Consider the following 20,954-nt stretch of genomic DNA (forward strand, 5'->3'; position numbering starts at 1 on the left):
AAATATTTAACATCATTAATTGGACACGGTAAAACATGAAAGTGAACCAAAAGTGCCATAAATTTTATTCCGGGCATAGTGGACTTTAAAAAAAAGTTACGTAGTAAAGTATGGTGGGTGTCACTGAGAGAGTCAGACTTTTGTGACTAAAGCGCAATCATTTGCTCCCAAATTGCTCAGAAGTGTGTATTTCTTGGTACTAGTACATATCCCATGTGTCCTAGCTAACATTAGCGAAACTGTTCAACGAAAGAAAAAGATTTGAAAAATATGGTGCAAGACACAATTATACTACCTGCGGTGTTATGACCATACACTGTGGATTTTAATATCCCATCTGGCACTGGGATTTTTAAATGTTCTTGTGTTTCCTTCTTTCGTTGAACAGCTTGGCTAATGTTAACTAGGACACCCTCTAATTATTGTTGCTGCACCTATGCGTTCAAATAAGTTCTCTCTGTCACACCTACGTGCTTTTTAAATTAAATTTGAGTACATTTGGTAGCAACATTAGTTGATATATTTAGTGGCACTATCTGCCACAACAAATTCTTTTCGCTCTGCCATCAGCATAGTCAACACACATTTTCAGTACACAGATACTAACATGCTCACAAGAGGGCCTTTTATAACTTCCATTTTGACAATGCACAACCAGGTATGCTCTGAAGACGGCCGATTATGCGAACTTAATGTATATCTGGCCAAAGTTGAACGACATTAACTGAGCAGCATGCACTTTAGTAAATTTTGTTACAATCTGTGTTTCTTATGTGCATATGACATAACACTTCATCACTGAAAACTGAAAGTAATGAAATATCAAAAAAAAAAGAAAGAAAGAAAAAGACTACTAAATGAGTAACAAAAACACCACAGTGAATTACATTCTCATGCCAAAGTTTAATTACTAATTTGTAATAAAGGAAAACACACTTATACAGTTGAACCTCGCAATAACAAAAGGGACGCAGGGAACGCGAAAAAATTTGCTTTCGCGAGAATTTCGTTGTTGCGAAAAGAGACAGTACAGATAGGTAATGCATCGCAAAACAATACTTTACTCTCAAAATTCTGTTAGCCTACTTTGGCAAGCTTTACTCGAGGATATAGAACCGCATTGCCGACGCTACAATGTGCACCGCATGCGTCGACCAGCAGTGGCAGTGCTGCCATGGCACAGTATTCTTGGTCAATTACTTTCCGAGATGCGATCACTTTTGCAAGATTTTGCGTAACTCAGCACCGGACGGAGAGCAACAGCTCACACAGCAGCATTTCTCCAGTGCACATTGTTGCCCGTAGGGGCGACGGGTCCAGTGCCAAGTGCGAAAGTGATCCTATCTCGTGTGCCCGAAGGCGAGCGATCGAGGTAACGGCCCTTTCGCGCAAATTTATGTTTGGTGCCGAATCCGTGCGCAATGCCTGTTGGGTGGCGCCAAAACCATCATTCTTGAAGCAAGGGATGCGTATTCCCAGACGATCGATCAATTATAGTCCGATGCATGACACTCCATATGCTGCGACTGCCATCTCAAGCGCCCATGTCGGTGGGATGTGGATGTCCTTGTTTTTGCTGCATTTTTCTCATCATGGCGCACATTACGTAGTGCACTGCCGTTGTCGGCGATCAGCAATATCAAAATATTAGACAATTATACAAAGTAAGGCTCATAGTTTTATGACCTTGCTGTATACATCTTTAATTCAACTTTGGTTAACTAAATTTTTTGGTTAATTTGATTTTGCAGTTAATTCAAATCCAACTAGTGGCCATGCATTTCTATGGGCCGAAAATGTCATTATTTCAATCCTAAAATTGGCCTTCACTGGATCATTCAAACTTGACCAGTTGGCATGCATGCACCTGACCCCTTTGGTGTTCTCAATAGCGACCCCTTTAGTTGGAGCGTCTGTCTTGGCGGAGCTTAAGAGACAGCTAATGCATTGCACACACGTCAAAAATCTCCCATCGGAAATACCTATTTTCGGCCTGCCTTAGGAGATTTTCAAGCAATAACAGTAGCTCACAATGTCCGATATAGTATTTACCTGATTTTAACTCGCACCTTTTTATTTTTGCTTGAAAATTGGGCCGAAAATTGCCTACGTGATGCAATCAGATACGAAACCAAAACTGTGTTCGCAACATTTGTATGCTTCATCACATAACACAGCTGTATTGCGGCGAAACTGATTTTAAGAAACTTGCTGCCATTGTGCAACACTTAGTAAATAGTTGCTCATTTTTCTTGCTGAAAAGTCAACTGAAATTTTCTCATTTGGACACAAAAGGGGTGTGCACATATGCTTTGAGGGCTTGTTAGAATCGGGCAAATACTGCAAAATGAATCAGTGGTGTGTTTTGGCATTTTTTCTGCATCTTGGTTTAATCTTGTCGGTCCTGCCAGGATCGAATTAACGAAAGTTGACTCTATTGTGCTTGAGGAGAACTGTTGTGATACTGTTGGCTTTGACTCTTAACACATTGGAACTTACAATTCTAGAATATTGCTACGGGATAGTATTTCCAATGGCGAAGAGCCGAGCAGTAAGACGATGACGACGATTAGAAGCTAGCGCGGGCTGTTGCCTCTTGGCCAAGCGCAGCATATTTTCTTGTAAATATACTTGTACATAGCTTTTCGTCTGCGTCTTCCTACGTAACATATCTGGTGGAGGTGGACGTTCCCTGTACCTCGTCACGGAGCTTCGCAGTGGACGGTACGTCAAGCCTTCCTTCATGGCTCCCGGCGACGACAACCCGACTCCGCCAGCTCCGACACCTGCTGCCACCTCGACGACCTACATCACTCTCCCCGCTCCCCGTGATCCTGGCGTGTTCTCGGGCAAAGATGGGGAAGACGTCGATGACTGGATCAGCCTGTATGAACACGTCAGCTGCAATAACCGGTGGGACCCTACTATTATGCTCGCCAACATAGTCTTTTACCTCAATGGCACACCTAGAGTTTGGTATCGCACGCACGAAGATGAGCTCACCAGTTGGGATTCACTTAAGACACAGCTTCGAGGCTTGTTCGGCAACCCCTACGGTCACCAACTTGCCGCGCAGAAGGCGCTTTCCGGCCGTGTGTAGACGTCAACAGAGCCCTATGTCACATACATTCAGAACGTCTTGGCTCTGTGCCGCAAAGTTGACACCCACATGACTGAGTCCGACAAGGTTGCCCACATCCTCAAAGGCGTTGCCGATGACGCCTTCAACTTGCTCGTTTGCAACAACGTAGTGACGGTTGATGCTGTTATAAAAGAGTGCCGCCGCCTGGAACTCGCTAAAAGCCGACATATTGACCAGCATTTTCCCCGTCTGCCCAACACCCCAGCGACATCTTCCTGTGCCGACATTCCTCGTCCCAACAACACTGCCGATGTTACCAGGATCGTCCGGCGTAAGATCGAGGCCGCCTATCCGGCTGCCTTCGACTCCAGTCCCACCAACACATCTGCAGTCACGGTCTCACTGATCCAGGCAGTTGTCCGCCAAGAGTTGGAAAACATGGGTCTTCTCTGAACATCTGAACCTTCTTGACGTGCAAGTCGACGGTGTTTCTGTGTCTTCACTCATAAACACTGGGGCGCATTTGTCCGTAATGAGCGCTGACCTTCGTAACCGGCTCAAGAAAATTATCACGCCCGCCACGACGCCTGTTGTCCGTGTCGCCGATGGCGGAACAGCCCCCGTAATTGGTATGTGTACCGCCCGCATCTCCTTCGCCGATCACTCGACAATCGTGCTATTCACAGTCATCGCTCACTGTCCCCACCACATCATCCTCGTCTTAGACTTCCTCTCCGCACATTCTGCTCTCATCGATTGCTCCGCCAGTACTCTCCGCCTTGACCTGCCTGTTCTGGATCCCGCTGAACAACACCCTACTCGCCTCAGTTCCGTCAACTTCGTTTGCTTGCCACCTTCGGCGCTGACTTACGTTGACTCCGTGTCATCCCCACCAGTCCCCGACGGTCACTACATCACGGCTCCTATGCAAGACGTCCTCCTTACACACGGGATCACAGTACCTCATACAGTTTTATCTATTACGGCGAATTGCGTCTGCCTGCCCGTGGTCAATTTTGGCTTGATGACACAAGTGCTGCCACGCGGGATGTCTCTGGCCCTACTTTGCTCATTCGAGGATCACTCTGTAGCCTCGATTTCAGTAGACGACAATTCAGCCGATCCTCCTCTACTGTCGCAGTCGGCAACTTGTACCATCGCCAACTTACAGAAAATGATTGCACCCGACATGCCTTCCGAGCACGCTCGTGCGCTCTGCCGTGTTCTGATTTCCTGCCAAGATATTTTTGACTTTAACAATCGTCCTTTGGCCCAAACAACAGCTGTCAAACATCGCATTAATACCGGCGATGCCCCTCCTATTCATCGCCGCCCGTATTGAGTATCACCGGCTGAGCGTCAAGTTATTCACACCGAAGTTCGCAAAATGCTTGCCAAGAATATTATTGAACCGTCATGTAGTCCATGGGCGTCACCTGTTGTGCTGGCAAAAAAAAAGGATGGCTCATGGCGCTTTTGCGTGGATTATCGGCACCTTAACAGGGTTACCAAAAAGGACGTGTATCCCCTACCTCGGATTGATGACGCCCTTGACTGCCTCCACGGTGCTCGCTACTTCTCCTCTATTGACCTTCGCTCCGGCTATTGGCACAGTGCCGTGGACGATCTCGACCGCGAGAAGACTGCCTTTGTAACATCTGACAGTCTTTATCAATTCAAAGTGATGCCGTTCGGTCTATGTAACGCTCCTGCCACTTTTGAACGCATGATGGACTCCCTTCTTCACGGTTTCAAATGGTCCACGTGCCTGTGCTACTTTGACGACGTTATAGTATTCTCCCCAACATTCGCTACGCACCTCGAGCGCCTCTCAGCAGTCCTGGACGTTTTTCGGCGAGCCGGTCTGCAACTCAGCGCATCGAAGTGCCAATTCGGCCGTCGCCATATTACTGTCCTTGGACATCTCGTTGACGCGAACGGAGTGCAACCGGACCCAGGCAAAATTCATGCTGTTACGCACTTCCCTGTTCCAAAGTGTGTCAAGGATGTGCGCAGCTTCATCGGCCTTTGCTCGTACTTCCGCCGTTTCGTGAAAAATTTCGCGGCCATAGCACAACCACGAACCGAGCTTTTGAAGAAAGACGCCCCTTTCCAGTGGGGCAATAACGAGGCCTCTGCATTCTCGCTTCTAATCGACCTTCTCACAACGCCTCCCGTTCTGGCCCATTTCGATCCTTCTGCGCCTACGGAAGTCCGTACTGATGCCAGTGGTCACAGAATTGGCGCAGTACTGGCACAATGCCAGCGTGGCCGCGACCGTGTTATCGCTTACGCCAGCAGGCTCCTCTTGCCCGCGGAGCGCAACTATTCCATCACTGAGTGTGAGTGTCTGGCCCTAGTTTGGGCGGTTGCGAAGTTCCGCCCATACTTATATGGCCGACCCTTTTGCGTTGTCACAGACCATCACGCGCTTTGCTGGTTATACTCATTGAAAGACCCTACAGGAAGACTTGGTCTTACGCCTTACGCCTCCAAGAATATTTGTTCTCTGTCACCTACAAATCTGGCCGACTACACAAGGACGCTGACTGCCTGTCTCGCTACCCGGTAGACGAGCCTGACGACGCCGACAGTAGTACAGTCGACGGCATTTTCTCTGTGTCTGCCTTCGCTAACATCGCCGATGAGCAGTACCGAGACCTATCACTGCGAGTACTCATCGAGCGTCTACGCTCTACACCTACCGATGTATCCGTTCGCCGATATGTCCTCCAGGGCGGCATTCTGTACCGAAGGAACTTCCTCCCTGATGGCCCTGATCTTCTTCTTGTCGTGCCAAAACATCTACGACAGACTGTGCTCCTTGAGATGCATGACGCACCCACTGCAGGACATCTTGGGGTAACCCGCACGTACGACCGCGTCCGCCGCCGCTTCTATTGGCCTGGTCTCGCTCGCTCCGTCCCACGCTATGTTGCTGCCTGTGATCCCTGCCAGCGTTGGAAAACACCTCAGGTGCTACCTTCTGGTCATCTCCAGCCGATCACCGTCCCTGTGGAACCGTTCTTTCGTGTTGGATTAGACCTCCTCGGTCCCTTTCCCACGTCATCCTCTGGGAACAAATGGGTAGCCGTCGCAACTGATTACGCCACCCGATACGCTATCACGCGGGCTCTCCCTACCAGTTGCGCCACTGACGTCGCAGATTTTCTCTTGTGTGACATTATCTTAGTGCATGGCGCCCCACGACAGCTGCTTACTGACCGTGGTCGTAACTTCCTCTCGAAAGTTATCGCCGACATTGTGCGTTCCTGCTCTATTCAGCATAAGCTGACTACCTCATACTCCTACCTCATACCATCCTCAAACCAATGGCCTGACAGAGCGGTTAAACCGTACTCTTACCGACATGCTGTCCAAGTATGTTTCGAAGGATCACCACGACTGGGACGTTGCCCTTCCTTACATCACATTTGCTTATAATTCTTCCCGGCACGACACCGCCGAATTTTCTCCATTTTATCTACTCTACGGTCGCGAACCGACCTTGCCCCATGACACGATACTTCCTCCTGCTGTGATCTCAACAACCGAGTATGCGCGCGATGCCATCGCCCTCGCCGACCATGCACGCGAGCTTGCCCGTGCTCGACTGACGGACTCGCAAACCACGCAGCAGCGTCAGTACAATGCCCGCCACCGTGATGTACAGTTTTTGCCTGGGGCCCTCGTGCTCCTGTGGTCGCCCTCTCGTCACGTCGGACTTTCAGAAAAGCTCCTTTCGCGATACAGAGGGCCCTACCGCGTGCTGCGCCAGGTGACGCCTGTGACGTATGAAATTGCTCCTGTGAGCTCAACGTCGTCATCTACTCTGGCATCTAGTGATGTCGTGCACGTCAGTAGGCTCAAGACCTACTACACTGCTTCAGACTCCGGCCTTTAGTTGCTCCGGGACGGCGCTTTTGCCGCCGGGGGTAGTGTTAAGGGATAGTATTTCCAATGACGAAGAGCTGAGCTGTAAGAAGACGACGACGACGATTAGAAGCTAGCGCGGGCTGTTGCCTCTTGGCCAAGCGCAGCGTATTTTCTTGTAAATACACTTGTACATAGCTTTTCGTCTGCGTCTTCCTACGTAACAATATGATAAAGAAATTGTTCATCAATTTAATCACTCTTTCATGTTTGACATAGGTTTCCAGGATGGTGCATGCTATCAAGATGGGCTGGATCAAGCCACGAGTCAAGCGGCATGACTCGGACAGGTTCTCTTTGCTTTGGGACAAGGATGACGAGGTATGTTGCCGCATGCATCCTTTCCTCTCCCCATGTTTCTTAATGATTCCCGCTGCATTTGTGCAAATATTACTCCTGAATATGCTTGCATTTACCGTCGAACCCACTTATAACATTATTCAAGTGCCTCGAAAATTCCATTGTTATAACCGGGTTGCATGAAAAAATTAAAATAGAGGGATGGCAGAGCTGATGCGAGAAAACTATAATGGTGGGGAGCCCAGCGCACCTCCCCACCACATTCCTCCATCCAGCTGCTGATTGTGTTCACTCGTTTAACTGCTTCCTGGGTGTTCCGATTGTGTGCAACAAGCCGTGGCTGTCGGCGTTAAGGAATGGATTTGCTATAACAACTGCAAAGAGGGATCACGGGCAGCAAGTGATATGCGAGCACCGCCGAGGCATTGCTTTGGTGGCCCCAAAAGTGACCCTTTAAAAAATGTGAGAAAGTTGCCGCGGCAGCCTGGCTGCTTGAGAAATCCAGAAGAAACGCTGAGGCAAGATCGCCAAAAGCATCTCGCCATGTACTTTTCACTGGCTTGCATGAGAAAACCCTATGTCCGTCAGCCTTGCATGCTTTACACAAAGCTTGCCGACAACCTTCTCCAAGGCATCCAAGTGCTCCACGTAGTGTAGTGAAAGGTTCCTCGCAAAAACGAAACCCCGGAGGGATGGAATTATCTGCCGGGCCTTCTGTGAGGACAACGTTGAGGCAGCCTGCCCTACCGTGTCATCGCTGCCGTCGTCGCCGTCGCTATCTGAAGCAAGCATGTTCATGATGATCGCCTCATCGGTTAGAAGCACTTAGTTTCCAAACCTATAGCCATACACTTTCTTTCCACCGGCAACGTCGTGCATTGCTCTGCGGGCGCATCAGCCATCTTCTGTTTTGGCGGCACGCCAAACCAACTGTTTGTCAAACGAAGCTGAGAAACCGAGTGGCCAGGAATGATTTAGATGCAACCAACAAAGACGAATGCGAGTAATTAAGCTGTTCGCAGAGCTGCACTGAATGAGGAGCCAGCGAGCAATCTGCGAGCAGCGCAGTTGGCGCGGTCCATTCGTGTTTCGGAGGGTGGGGCTGCTTAGAGCTATGGGTGCAGCCCATTCTTGTTCGGAGGGGTGGAAGGGCGACAGGAGAGAGGCGCATGGAGATGGCTGTAAAATGAGCACACAGTGGCTGTTGAAGCAGCAGTCCATCGTGCAGTGGCTCGTATTTCTCGTTTTCTTTTTTTCTTTTCAAGGATTCGCATTTCACTACTTTTCGGCTCGGACACCCAGCAGCCAGACTTCATCGTTATACCGATAATGCGGCATCTGGGCATTGTAGTAAGCGGGTTATATTACCATGGAAAAGATACCAAAGTTGATGGTGCAGCCGATATACATAACCGATATACATAATTGTTGAAATCGGTATCACTTTAAGTGGGTTCGACTGTATTTTCACGAGCAGCATTATACTGTTTACCGATTGTTTGTTAGTTTTGCTCTATTCCTTATCATTTTGTGAATTACATGTCTTGCAGGAGAAAACAAATGACCAAATGCAGCGCTATATTCCAGCACCGAAGATGAAGCTTCCAGGCCATGAAGAATCATACAATCCACCTGCTGAGTATTTATTCACAAAGGAAGAGGCAAGGCTTCTGGCTTGGAAAGCCTTTTACTTTTCCTAATTTTTAGTCTTATTCGGCATGTTGTAATTGATAAAGTAATGAAATTTTTTGCAGCTAATTGGCTTCTCACTGCTGCTTCGAACTGCTTACTTATCAGAGTGAAGTGTTTTAAGTTCCTGCAATGTACGACAGTGCAGTCCACTTATATTGATACCACCTATAATGATATGTGGGTTATAACGATGATAAGCATAAGAGTATCAACTTGTGCATTAGTGTTATGAGAAAAAAAAACATATAACAATATGTTATGACTGCATGTTAGGTACGATTACAATGATCAAAATTTTGCCTTCTGGGCGGCTTTTTCCATGCAGACTGAGCTTAACATTTGCGTTGCTAAGTTCCCTTCAAACGAAGAATGCCGAGATGGGGGAAAAGTTTGCCTACACGAGTTCGTATCTGCTGCCATTACCACACAGCGCATCTTGCCCACATTCTGATTGCGAAAGCCATGAAAAGCATTGCGAGTTGGCACCAGCTGCTTCACGTTTGCGTCGCGCGACCCACAGCCATGCTCCATACCCGTCCAGAGAAGAAAGAGAGAAAGAGAAAAAAAGTGAGAAGCAAAGTGGTGAAAAGTGAAAAGGTGTGTAGCACCCGCCCTGACTACAAGATATATACAGTGGAACACCGATTATACGACTTTCTCGGCACCGAAAAAGAGCGTCTTAAAATGCGGGAGTCGTAAAATCCGAACATAAATTATGCCTATAAATGTACTACTTATTTCGCGTGACGGATTTACGAGAAACTTCAATGTAAACTACTAACATACCCTGCAGGGCTTGGAAACCCAAATTACCAAAAAAGTAAATGCGATAAGAATTAATGCTGCAGTACAGGTACCAATCATGCTTTATTCAAGCGAACCTTTACGGCACTCCACTGCCCACTGCCACGATTCCTGCCAGCCGGCGCGAACTTTAAAAAAAGTCAATAAGTCTCTTGGACCTTGTTTGATCCGTGAACCAAGAGCTTTCGCTCGAGTTGGGCAACGTCCAAAAGGAGGTCCTCTGCGGCGTCACGTGAGCAGATGAAGTTCCGGATGCCGTCTATGTGCCGTAGCACCTCGGCGAATGTAGTAGGTACAGGCAACGGCATCTGTGGCGTCGGCGTTGTCCTCGTCCGATGTCGCAGCGGTGTCGGCACTAGGCAAAGCCTCCTCGATGGCATCATCCAGCGACACACTGCCACAGATCGCAACATTGTCGTCGGCCTCCACGTACTCAGCGAAGGTCGTGGTGAGGTGTAAACCCTCGAAATCGTTGTCTGCGAAGCCTGCATCTGCCTCGAGCGTCATTGAGGTTGTTGCATCCCCAGCAGAGGAGGCAGTCTCTTGCTTAGCCACAGTGCTTGAACGAGTTAGCGATTGTGCTTCGCGACACTGCATTCCATGAACTGGCAATAAAATGCATGGCGTCGAGCACAGTGATCTTTTTTTCCAACTCGCTGCGCTCCATAGCCGCCAGCCAACGCTGCACTAACCGTTTCCGGTACCCTTGCTTGACACACTTAATCATGCCGGCATCCAGCGGCTGCAGCCAGCTTCTGCAGTTGGCCAGAAAAAAAAAAACAACCTTTATGTTCTTCAGGCTGGACGTATCGGGTGAGTGGCACGGTGCAATGTCCACGAAAAGCAATATTTTCCTTGCCTTAGCACCCATTTTGTTATCCAGCTGCCGCAAAAAATTGCTGAAGAGCGAAGACGTCATCCAAACCTTTTTGTTGAAGTTGTAGCTGCACGGCAGCGTCTTCAAGTTCTTAAAGCTCTGTGGCTTTACAAACTTTCCAACAACGAGCAGGGGCAGCCTCTCGGAACCGTCCTCGTTAGCACAGAATAGTGCTGTCACATGCTCTTTACTACGCTTGCCACCATGACAGTTGTCACCCTTAAACGCAAGGGTTTGCTCAGGCTGCATATGGTAAAAAATACCGCTCTCATCGGCGTTGAAAACGTTGCAGGGCTTGTATGCAGCAATCATCTCCGGCAGCGACTCCATCTACTCGTTCACCATCGAAACATCCATGGAAGCGCTTTTTCCACAGGAGTGGCTGTACACAATCATGTTTCGTTTTTTAAAGCGATCCAGCCACCTGTTCAATGCCTGAAAGTCGTCGATGCCCAGATGCAATGCCACAAGGTCCGCCTTCTTTAGAATGGTGCCGTTAGCGTTGATCGCAGAGCTCCGTGCTTGATGCAGCCACTTGACGAGAACTTTTTCCTAACTTCTCATTCTGTCCTTCTTTTGCTGCTTTCCGCTAGAGCCCAAACTTATTGGCATTCTGCAGTATCACTGCTTTGTTTACCAGGATCGTCTTAAGTGAAGATTTGAGTACAGTCGAACCTGACTATATCGAACTCGTTTGCATCGAATTATTCTATATATCGAACAATTTCTGGTCATGGTACAGTTACAATGAGTATGTATAGCAAAAATTACGCTAACATCGAACAAAAATAGCAGTGACTCCCGATATATCGAACGTCAATCAGCGGAAAAGTGCCCCCAGAAGTTGGCTTTTCCTCGCGGTAACGGGGATACCCGGCGGCGCGGCTCCATCCAACTGCTCACCTTACCGTGATCGCGTTGCCTCGGGCTGCTCGGGCGAGCCATCAACACCCCCCTGCAAAAATGATCCTGGCCCCCTCGCAGCGCTTGCTGAGACAGCCAATCAGAGGCTCTTGTGCTCTCGTCATGCAAGATGGTGAAAGTACGAGTTGTCTCGCTGCTTTTCTGGTTCATTGTGTTTGCACATTGTGGGCCTTTTCCCGCAGTGTTGCCATGATGAAGCGGCAGAATTCGCCTTTCTTCATGAAGCTCGAAATCATAAATCGGGTCGAACGCAATGAGAAGTCGGATGTCCCGGCAGCGTGCAGGATTCTAAGGAGCACTCTCGGCATGATTAGGGCTAAAGCGACCAAACTCGCGACCCGGTGCTCGTGGCGCCCGACGCGTGCACACGGCCATGTACAAGTGGTTCTTCATGCGTACCGGTTTCTGCATGCTCGGTGATGACTAAATTCTGATGAATGCGACGAAGCCGTTGCCGGTGTTGCCGAAGTTTGGAGCGAGCTGTCAGAATTTTCGGAAGCTGTTGACGAATCAACAGTGGACGAGTTTCTGAGTGCAGATGATGGTGTCGCGACCACGGGAGAGCCCGAAAACGAAGACTACATCGCCGACATTTTACCGAGCACAAATGAAAGTGGCACAATGAGGAAAGCAACGACGGTCCTTCACCCACAACCTCCAAAGTGATTAGTGCAGTTGCACTAGTCCGGTGCTTCTGCGCGAATGCTGAAGCTTGCGGCCTCAACTGCTCCGATTCCTTTTGACAATGTGGGGAAGTGCGTGCGTCACAGGCAGCGAAATCGCCCAAGCAGAAGTAAATGCTGGACTAATTTATGCAAAACTAAGCTAGTTTCATTATTAAAGTGATTTTATGAATGGTATGTGCTTTTGTGCCGTCCAATTATTTAGCAGGCTTATATCGAATTATGCTCTATATCGAACTGATGGGCGTTTTTTTGCGAGTTCGATATAACCGGGTTCGACTCCATCTTAATATCTCAGCAATGCTAGCTTTCGTGGCTCCATGCCGCTTTTCCGCTTCCTCGATAATATTCAGCTTATCGCCGAGCAACAGAACTGTCTGCTTTCGGGACATCGTGCGTCGCGTTGCTCCACACAACTCAAAACCTCCGCTGAATGCTGTTCGCTAGTATTATGACGAAGAACACGTGCGATAAAACTAGGCCTCTCCACGCTACCTTGTTGGCAATCTGCTGCTGGGAAACTGGAAGGGGAGAAACGGTTCCCCAACGTGACGAGAAGCGATGCCACTGAGAAGGGAGGGAGAAAGTTATTATCAGACGGAGCGAGGAAAGAGACTTGCGGCACCTTTCTTTCGTCTGCTGTTCCGTCCATCGCTTCGCGAGTGTCGTCGTATAACGCGGGTCAGGCATAAAATTGCGTCTGATAACTGGGGTTTCTAATGCATTGCTTCTATGGGGACTTCACTGGGACTGCGCTAATCCATTGTAAAACTCAGGTCATTGAAAAACCGGGGGACGTATAACCGGGGTTCCACTGTATCTCTCTCTTAGCGAGCATGGAAACGCGTCGCCAAAGCAGCTCCAAAGCAGCAGACAGCCCAGTTTGTCGAAAATGGCACCGACAAAGTGCAAAGCTATGTCGCTTGAGACGAAGCTGCAAATTTTGCAAGGCTCAAAGAAGTATGAGCCAGCGCAGTCGACGATATCAACAATTATGAAAAACGAGAGTGCCGTGATCATGGAGGCTGGAACCAGTGGCCATGCTGATCACCGGAAAAAGGGTTAGAGACTGTTTTACACCATAAATAACTGTTTTAGAAATGTGGGCTTAGTGTGCCATGGCAAAACTACCCATTATAGTGAAACCAACACTACAAAAGCCACTGACATTACCGAGCTCTGGCAGCAAGTTGCTACTGACATATGAAACAGGATGTGCTTCAATGGAGGAGTTCTTGAGGGCAGGTAGTGCGACAGACAGTGGTGTTGTGCGACGGAGGCGATGACAGCAATGGCAGTGAGGACGAGATTGACAATGGCCCATTTTTGACCCTGACCCCGATGTTCACGGAAAGTGCGCTGTCGTAGATCGAGTCGCTCGTTGATGCTATGCTAAAGTTGCTCATGCTAAAGGATTGCCGCAAGTGTTCGCGTATAAGCTGGATGCGATGCACACCACGGTTGTAAGCCTGAAACTACTGCGAAAGCAAGCGCAGATTGCTCATATTCATAGGGGTTGGCAGCGCAACCCGGATGAAGAGGACAAAAGGAAGTGAATGATACGAGCACAGTCTAACAACTGGGTTTCTTTTTTATTTTTAAACAAGTTATTAAATATACAGAGAATAGGATCATGTGATGAAGTGACGCATACAAGTAGTGAAAGGGTGTAAGCCTATTTTGCCATTCGAAAACTTGGTTTCTTTATCATGCAGAGCCATAAAAGTCTAGCTGACGCATGCAATTGAGTTGACATGCATGAAGTACGCTTCCACAATCTCACTGTTGATTTGATTTCCATTTTTATGCAATAGTTTGGTTTTCTCAAACAAAGGTTTGCATGGGCAATTTCGACAGTGCAGGGCCAGATTCAAGCCTGTTGAATTCCTAATCGCACCTTGATGCTCCCTAAGGCGGATGTTAACGCAGCGTCCCGTCTGCCCAAAGTACTTTTTGCTGCACGAAAGTGGACTTACGTGCGCCACTCCCACCGAGCATGCCACGAGCTGCCTCGTGTGTTCGATGCAGCAACTGGCCTTGGACGCCTGTTAAGGTCTATTGACAATTGCAAATCTTGCTTAACGAGTTTTTAGCTGAAAAGACAACTTGAACACCATATTTCATGACTGTCTTTTTTCAACCATGCCCCATCTGATGTACATACGAGATGACTGCAAACTTTTTTGCTGTTTCTATCTGTTTCTGGGGTGCTTCCTCTTTTTTTCTTTTCTTCACTAGCCCTTCACATACTGATACGACAATGGATTTTGGAAAACCGGTGTTCTCTAGACGATTAAGCTTTTGCGAAAAGCTGAGATTGGCGAGGTGGTGGCATGGCTTTCTAAGTGTGGAACCTAACATGTCATAGCAATGCCTCTTTTCACTAGTCTTGAGTGTGCCGCTGGGTAGTTTAAAATTGGTTTGCTTGTCCTGGGGTTAATTTGCCAACAAATATGTTGTGCTGTTAATCTTAACTGTAAATCCAAAAATTTAATTTCATTATTAGTCAGCAGCTTATGAGTAAACCCGAGACCCATTCCTTCTTTATCAAAGGCTGCGAGAATGATGCCAATATCTTTGGAACTTGTTTGCAAGCAGATAAAAATCAAGTAGTCATCAACAAACCTAAAGCACTTAACCCTTTATTGGTGAGTGTTGCCTATGGGTAACATACCAAAAAAGAATTTTTTTCTGGCCGAGTTTCAGTATTGAATACAAAGTTTCTGGCTAAACGTCTTCGGCCAACACTGCATGACAGGCAGCAAGTGTAATTTGTTGGTTTAGAGCGGGACCACTGGATGAGGCAGAAGTTTGGCACACGACTCACTGCCTTTCGAACACAAGGATGGAAAATATCCAGTTGCAGGGGTATCACACATGTGATGTAAAGCGAATGAAATGTACACCTATGGTCCACATATGATGAGAGCTGTCTATGCAAATTGGGGTGAAGCCTACTCCCAGTTTCCTGCCTGGGGTTTTCCCCCATTTGCTTAAAAAATTTCCGCAAAATATTTTTTTCTTTTTGTTGATTATGCCTATTCTTGTATGTTTTGCATATTCAGATAGAAAATAAGCAGTCTTTCTGAGTATATGTCTCGTCATTAAAGGGACCCTGAAATGATTTTGACGATTTTCTACAAATGTACTGAGTCGTTAGAGTATGTCCTTCTGATCATTAATTGGCACATCTAAGTGCTCCGCGTAAAGCGTGTAATTTATTATAAGGTTTTAAAGATGGACATCGCTGCCGATCGCAGCACGCTGCTCGGCAGAATTTTAAGCCGCCCCTACCCATATGACGAAAATCACCCATATGACGTCAGTGGGGCGAGCTATCCGATTGGCTGACCAGGGCACGTGATCGATAATTTTTCCAACTTTATGGTGAACAAATGATCTTCGTAATAGTTGGAATATTAGTTAATTTGTTTCTATAGAAAGAAAGTAACAGAAAGAGAGTGCACAAGAACAATTTCTCACTACACTTAAGCACTTCCGGCACGCAGCAAGTGTCGTCTGCTTGTGTTACAACGTACTCCATTTTGACGAGAGCTCTGCGGTCAGAGTCGGTCTCAGTCTTTTCGCAAGCACCATGATTCAACTTTGTTGCCTTGCGGACTGCAAATGTAGTGACTGGCAATATGTCAAGCTGCGACATCGTGTCCCTCTGCAAGGCAGCATACGAGTGAACTGGCTGCTGTGTATCGGACTGCCGCTATCTAATCGGCGCCAGGATTTGCGCGTTTGTGGTCATCACTTTACACCGGAAGATTACTAACGCAATAGCATTTCTCGAGTCTGGTATTAGGGCAAACGCAAGCACGAGGGGACAGGGTTTGGCCGCTTGACTGTGCCGTAACGGGATGAGTCATGGCATGAGCAGAAGCGCAAATGTGAATGGTCTGCACGGTGCAGCCACCTGGTGGCACAGAGCTCAACCATACACAGTAGCAGTTACGAAGTGTATTCTTCTTTGCTGCTGGTGTGTATATTTCTTAGGAGTGAGGAGTGTAATCATCATCACATTGTTTTTATAAATGTTTAAAATGTTTTACACTTGGTAGAGCAATATTAGCGCTTTGTTTGGCTGGTTAAGCGCTGCGCCAACAAGTGGCTGGACCGTGCAGACCGATCAGGCTGCTCATGTACGTCTACGCTAAATTTCCTTCATCAGCTTGAGTTTATGCCTCCAGTCATTTGCCAAAATGACCAGATTGCCTGTGGTTACCGGAATACCAGACACGTTCGGCGCTACGACAGAATGCTCGCAACGCACGCTGCTTCGATAGCTCTCGCTTGGGGTCGACAACCAAGCGGCTAGCGGAGAGGTGTCACGCGGGCGGGGGCGGGCTCCAAAACAACCGGAAGTGGACGATGTGACATCGCATCGTGACGCAGAACCAGTGAAGGTGGAGCTCAGCCCTGATTGCTGAGGAGGAAAAGCATGGCTAGGGAGGAGGGTAACTTCTAATCGCTTGTAGCTCCATTAATATGTAACGCTTCGCATAAATTGTGGTGCGAATGTTCTACTTAAGCTGTACCCTACGCGTCTACAAAATTTGTCTGAACCGTTTCAGGGGCCCTTTAAAAGGTAAATCATTATTCCCACTTAGACACTATCAAGCGCCCGGTCAACACTGCGGAGAAAGATCTCGCTATGAATTGGTGCGGTCTGAAAGCCAATGCAGACTTCCTGCTTCTGAATCATAACTTCATTATCCCAGATAACGAACGTGGAATTTAAATAAAGAAACCAAGAGTTCGAGAAATGACTGAACTGGGACACCACTATCATTCCTAATCTTTAATTCATCGTTATCCATAATGCAATCTTTGATTGTCTTCATCAGCTGATTTCTAGGAAGGGAATAATATAAATCTGTGACGTCAGCGCTGAAAGCTGTGCATGCTGGATACACCCCTTCTTGTAAAAACCTAACGACTTCGTCAGAGTTTTTTACTTTGAATGGGTATTCTACCTGGATCCCTGTTCTTTTGAAGATAACCAGAGACTACGTGTTGCCAAGTGTTTCTCTCGGACAGAATTGTCCTCAAAGGTTGCTCAGGTTTGTGTGTTTTTATCGTAAAGAAAACCTCGAGGTTCAACGCCTGGCTTTTGTTTACTGTACCAGATAAATAGATGCTCCAGCTTCATTTCCAGCAACAATTTCCTTGCTTGATCTTTGACTTTCTTAGGTTCAACGTGTGCCTTCTTGAAATTTTTTGTTAAAGTGGCTGAGGCTTTCTCAGAAAACTGCCCTTCTGTTAGGAGGACGAAGTACCCTTCTTTAAACAAGCAGGTTTTTTTTAACAATGTGCTGTGTGTGTTTGCATAAATAGGAAGCTTGCACAGAGAAACCAGAAATATGGTAGCTAGCTTTAGTATCTAAGCAGGATTGTGATGCATGTACACTTTGCCATGCATACATTTTGCCTTGTTATGCAGTACTCATGTAAAAAAAAAACAAGTGAAGGCCAGTCTGCTGCTGCTGTGAATGTACGACTGGCCTTGATCAGGATGCTTTTCAATCCCGACATTAATGTCTCAGCATTGGGTTGTAGAGCTCATAACTCCCGAGTTTAGTTACGGGCATGCTTTTCACCTTAGCATTTAATCTTTGACAAGCGTTTCCTCGTCCTCCTCTTCCTTAATAGTGTGTAATGGCTGCCATAGACAGACCATTGTACTTCTACTGTGCTTTTTTGCACTTTTGACAGAAATGGCTGTCTCTCATTTTATTTTCTGCATTTATCCATCTATACCAAGTTGAAAGCTTGTTTTAATCACACATCCATTTTTCCCTGTCATACTTATCATGGTCAGAAAGTTGAACATCATGGTGCATGTGTTGCTTATGTGTATGTACATGCATAATTTACTCCACTTATAGTGAATTCTAATGGTGATTTGGGGAGCTTCCGATAGTAGTTCTTCTGCTCCTTGCAGAGCAAGTCTGTTCCATTGGCAGATTGAGAGTGCCTCCCATATCTTTCATTGGCAGATTCGGAGCAGCTCCGCCACTAGATCCACTCCACAGAGCAGCGCTGTCTACTCCACAAAAATTGACGTAGTCGACCGGAAGTTGCTCGGCCACCCACCGCTATATTGCGCACCCATGAACGCAAATCGTGGTTTCTTAGAAGAAATGAATGGTGCTTTGCATCGCCTACTTGCGTTTTTACTGCTTGTAGAGAGCAATAATTCATCTAGCTCATGTTCCAAATCGACCAACGGGGACTCAAGCGACGAGGAAGCTTTCAGAAGCTACTGTATTGAAGCAGGCTTTCAACATCATGTTTCGGCTGCTGGCCAAGAGACCAAAAGTTACAGGCTGCAGTTTGTTGCGGTCCCTAGCCAATGGAAAAATATACAGTAAATGTTACAGGTTTTTGTCATCCGTTTGTTAACCACCTTATCCAAAATAAAACCACTTGCTTAAAGCAGTTGCACAACATGCAGGGCCCAGAAATCTCACAATTACTTTGCTATATGCGAGCATAAACTGCACACGCGCACTCACACATGCTGATAGCAATGTAAACTCTTTCGCTAGCGGCGGAAGAAAATGAGAAAGGCTCGTGACATTTCGCACCTCCTCTGCACTAGTAGGACAACCGTGGGTGAAACACATGACCAAGGTCATGAATACCTCTAATGCATTATAGCCACATTTTGACTAAGTCACAAGGCAACTCACTGAAGTTAAACTGAAGGACATATGGGCAGTCGTGCCATCCGATTGAAAAAAAATGTTCATTGATAGCTTAAATGTTTCCAAATCAGGAAACACAATCCTTTCATCCCACCAGCCTCTAGGCAGTGCCATCAGCTTTCTCCTCATCACAACTATCATGACTGCTTTGCCACATCATATTTTGAAGTATGCCAGTACATCCCTACAATCAATATGTACACTGAAATCATAATTGGTGATGCTTTACATATAAAACATGTCTGTCTACAGTAGCCTCTGTCAGCACTCTTCTGTTGTTTTGTTGTGCAGTCCTTGAACTCTAAAAACCATTTCTGCTGCCTCAAGAAGTGCTATTGTACATGAACATGGCATGGCTTAAATAGCATCAGACATGTTGCATAAAAGAAGGAAGAAAAATCGTATTGGAGGCCACCACTTCTACTGAGGCATTTCTCAAGTGTGGATCATGTTCCTATGTGTTGCATTTTTATGATGACCTAAGAGCAAATCAGAACCTCGTATCCTTGACAGTTTTCATAAATAAACTCACCCAAACCAAGGTCTCGTGTCATTTTTCTCAGAACTTGGCAAAATATGGTACGATGCACTAGCATGGAAAGGCTTTGCATAGTTCCTTGTATAATATTGTATGATTGTGTGTAGCAGGGATGTGTACTGTTCATAAATTACAGCATTCTTTTTCAGGAAGAAAAGTGGCTGGAGCAAGAGCCTGAGGAGCGTCGGCTCAATTTCATTCCTCGTAAATACTCATCCTTGCGGCTTGTGCCTGCCTTTGATCGCTTCATCAATGAGCGCTTTGAACGGTGTCTCGACCTGTATCTGTGTCCACGGCAGCGCAAGATGAGGGTAAGAGGCAGCTCCGTATGTCATGAGCGTAAATGTAATATATATGGTGAACTCTGTGGAAATCGCAAGATATAGTATGGCAGTTCGACTTGCTGTGACTACTGTGCCACCCTGCACTGAGAGGCCTGACCTGCTACTTCCTGACACACTCGAACAAAAGTTATGCACTTTGCGCACAGGCTGTGCCAAATTTCTATTTTATCATCTTTCTAACTTGAAGCCTTCAGATTCCATCTCGGGCAGCCATACGTGACTACAGTGTCAGGCCAATGCTTAGTAAAGGGTGGGCTCGCACTCTTGAGCTTATGAAGAAGCGGTGCCACTGTGAAATGATCAGATGCTCTTTAGAGGGGTGCATGATGTTTCGGTGTTATCACCACACACTGTATAATGCAGAAGTACATGAAAGGCAGAACATGTCACTGGAGTTCTCTTGACAGCACACCGCCTCTTGATTAGCACAATATTAAAGTAGCCCTGCATTTACACCGCATGTAGAAAAGGACACCTTCACAAAAGCAGCAAACTTAAGATGCGAGTTATTCTGTGCACACTAGGGGTTATTATTTGAGCCACATTTGAAAGCACTATTTTATTTCCTGTTGCATTAGTAGGCTTGGAAAGTCCAGGTATCCTGAGCATGTAACTTTTTATGTTATGGTGTGTTGATACTAGTACTGCTAAGAGGGACCTTTGTGAATATTTTAATGTACCTCAAGCAGAAATGGGAGACTGCTGTAATAGCCAGCCTGTATGACAATTTTGCCATGTTGCCATAAACATAAGTAGCTTGCCAAAAATGTAGTCTGCATTGAATGATGTTCCACATGCCTCGGCGCTCCCTCGTTCCACACCAAGCACTTCGCAATACGGCAGAGAGTCAAGCAGTTGGGATTTTCCGCTTGGTCATGTTCGCTGTGTCGTTGTCACCCATGCAAGGGCTGCTCTGTTTGCGCTTTCATCTTCTGTTGTATGAATGCTAACTGCAAAGTGATCTGATTCATGTAACATGTAACCCGACTGTTTTGTCTGCAAAGTGGGTACTTAGTGGCTTTGGCCTTGCGCTGCTAAGCACAAGGCCACAGGATCAAATC

At 46.9% G+C, this 20,954-nt stretch overlaps 1 protein-coding gene across 2 annotated transcripts in view; it reads left to right on the forward strand.

Moving 5' to 3' along the window:
* Window positions 1-20,954, forward strand: part of LOC142589974 (ribosome biogenesis protein bop1-A) — a 166,895-nt gene that overhangs the window by 97,844 nt on the left and 48,097 nt on the right. For both annotated transcript variants that reach the window (XM_075701746.1, XM_075701737.1), the window contains 3 exons: window positions 7,235-7,336; window positions 8,866-8,976; window positions 19,699-19,860. In XM_075701746.1, the coding sequence (XP_075557861.1) occupies window positions 7,235-7,336; window positions 8,866-8,976; window positions 19,699-19,860 (375 nt within the window). The remainder of the gene's footprint in view (window positions 1-7,234; window positions 7,337-8,865; window positions 8,977-19,698; window positions 19,861-20,954) is intronic.

Source organism: Dermacentor variabilis, chromosome 1 (assembly GCF_050947875.1).
Source record: "Dermacentor variabilis isolate Ectoservices chromosome 1, ASM5094787v1, whole genome shotgun sequence".
Lineage (NCBI taxonomy): Eukaryota > Metazoa > Arthropoda > Arachnida > Ixodida > Ixodidae > Dermacentor > Dermacentor variabilis.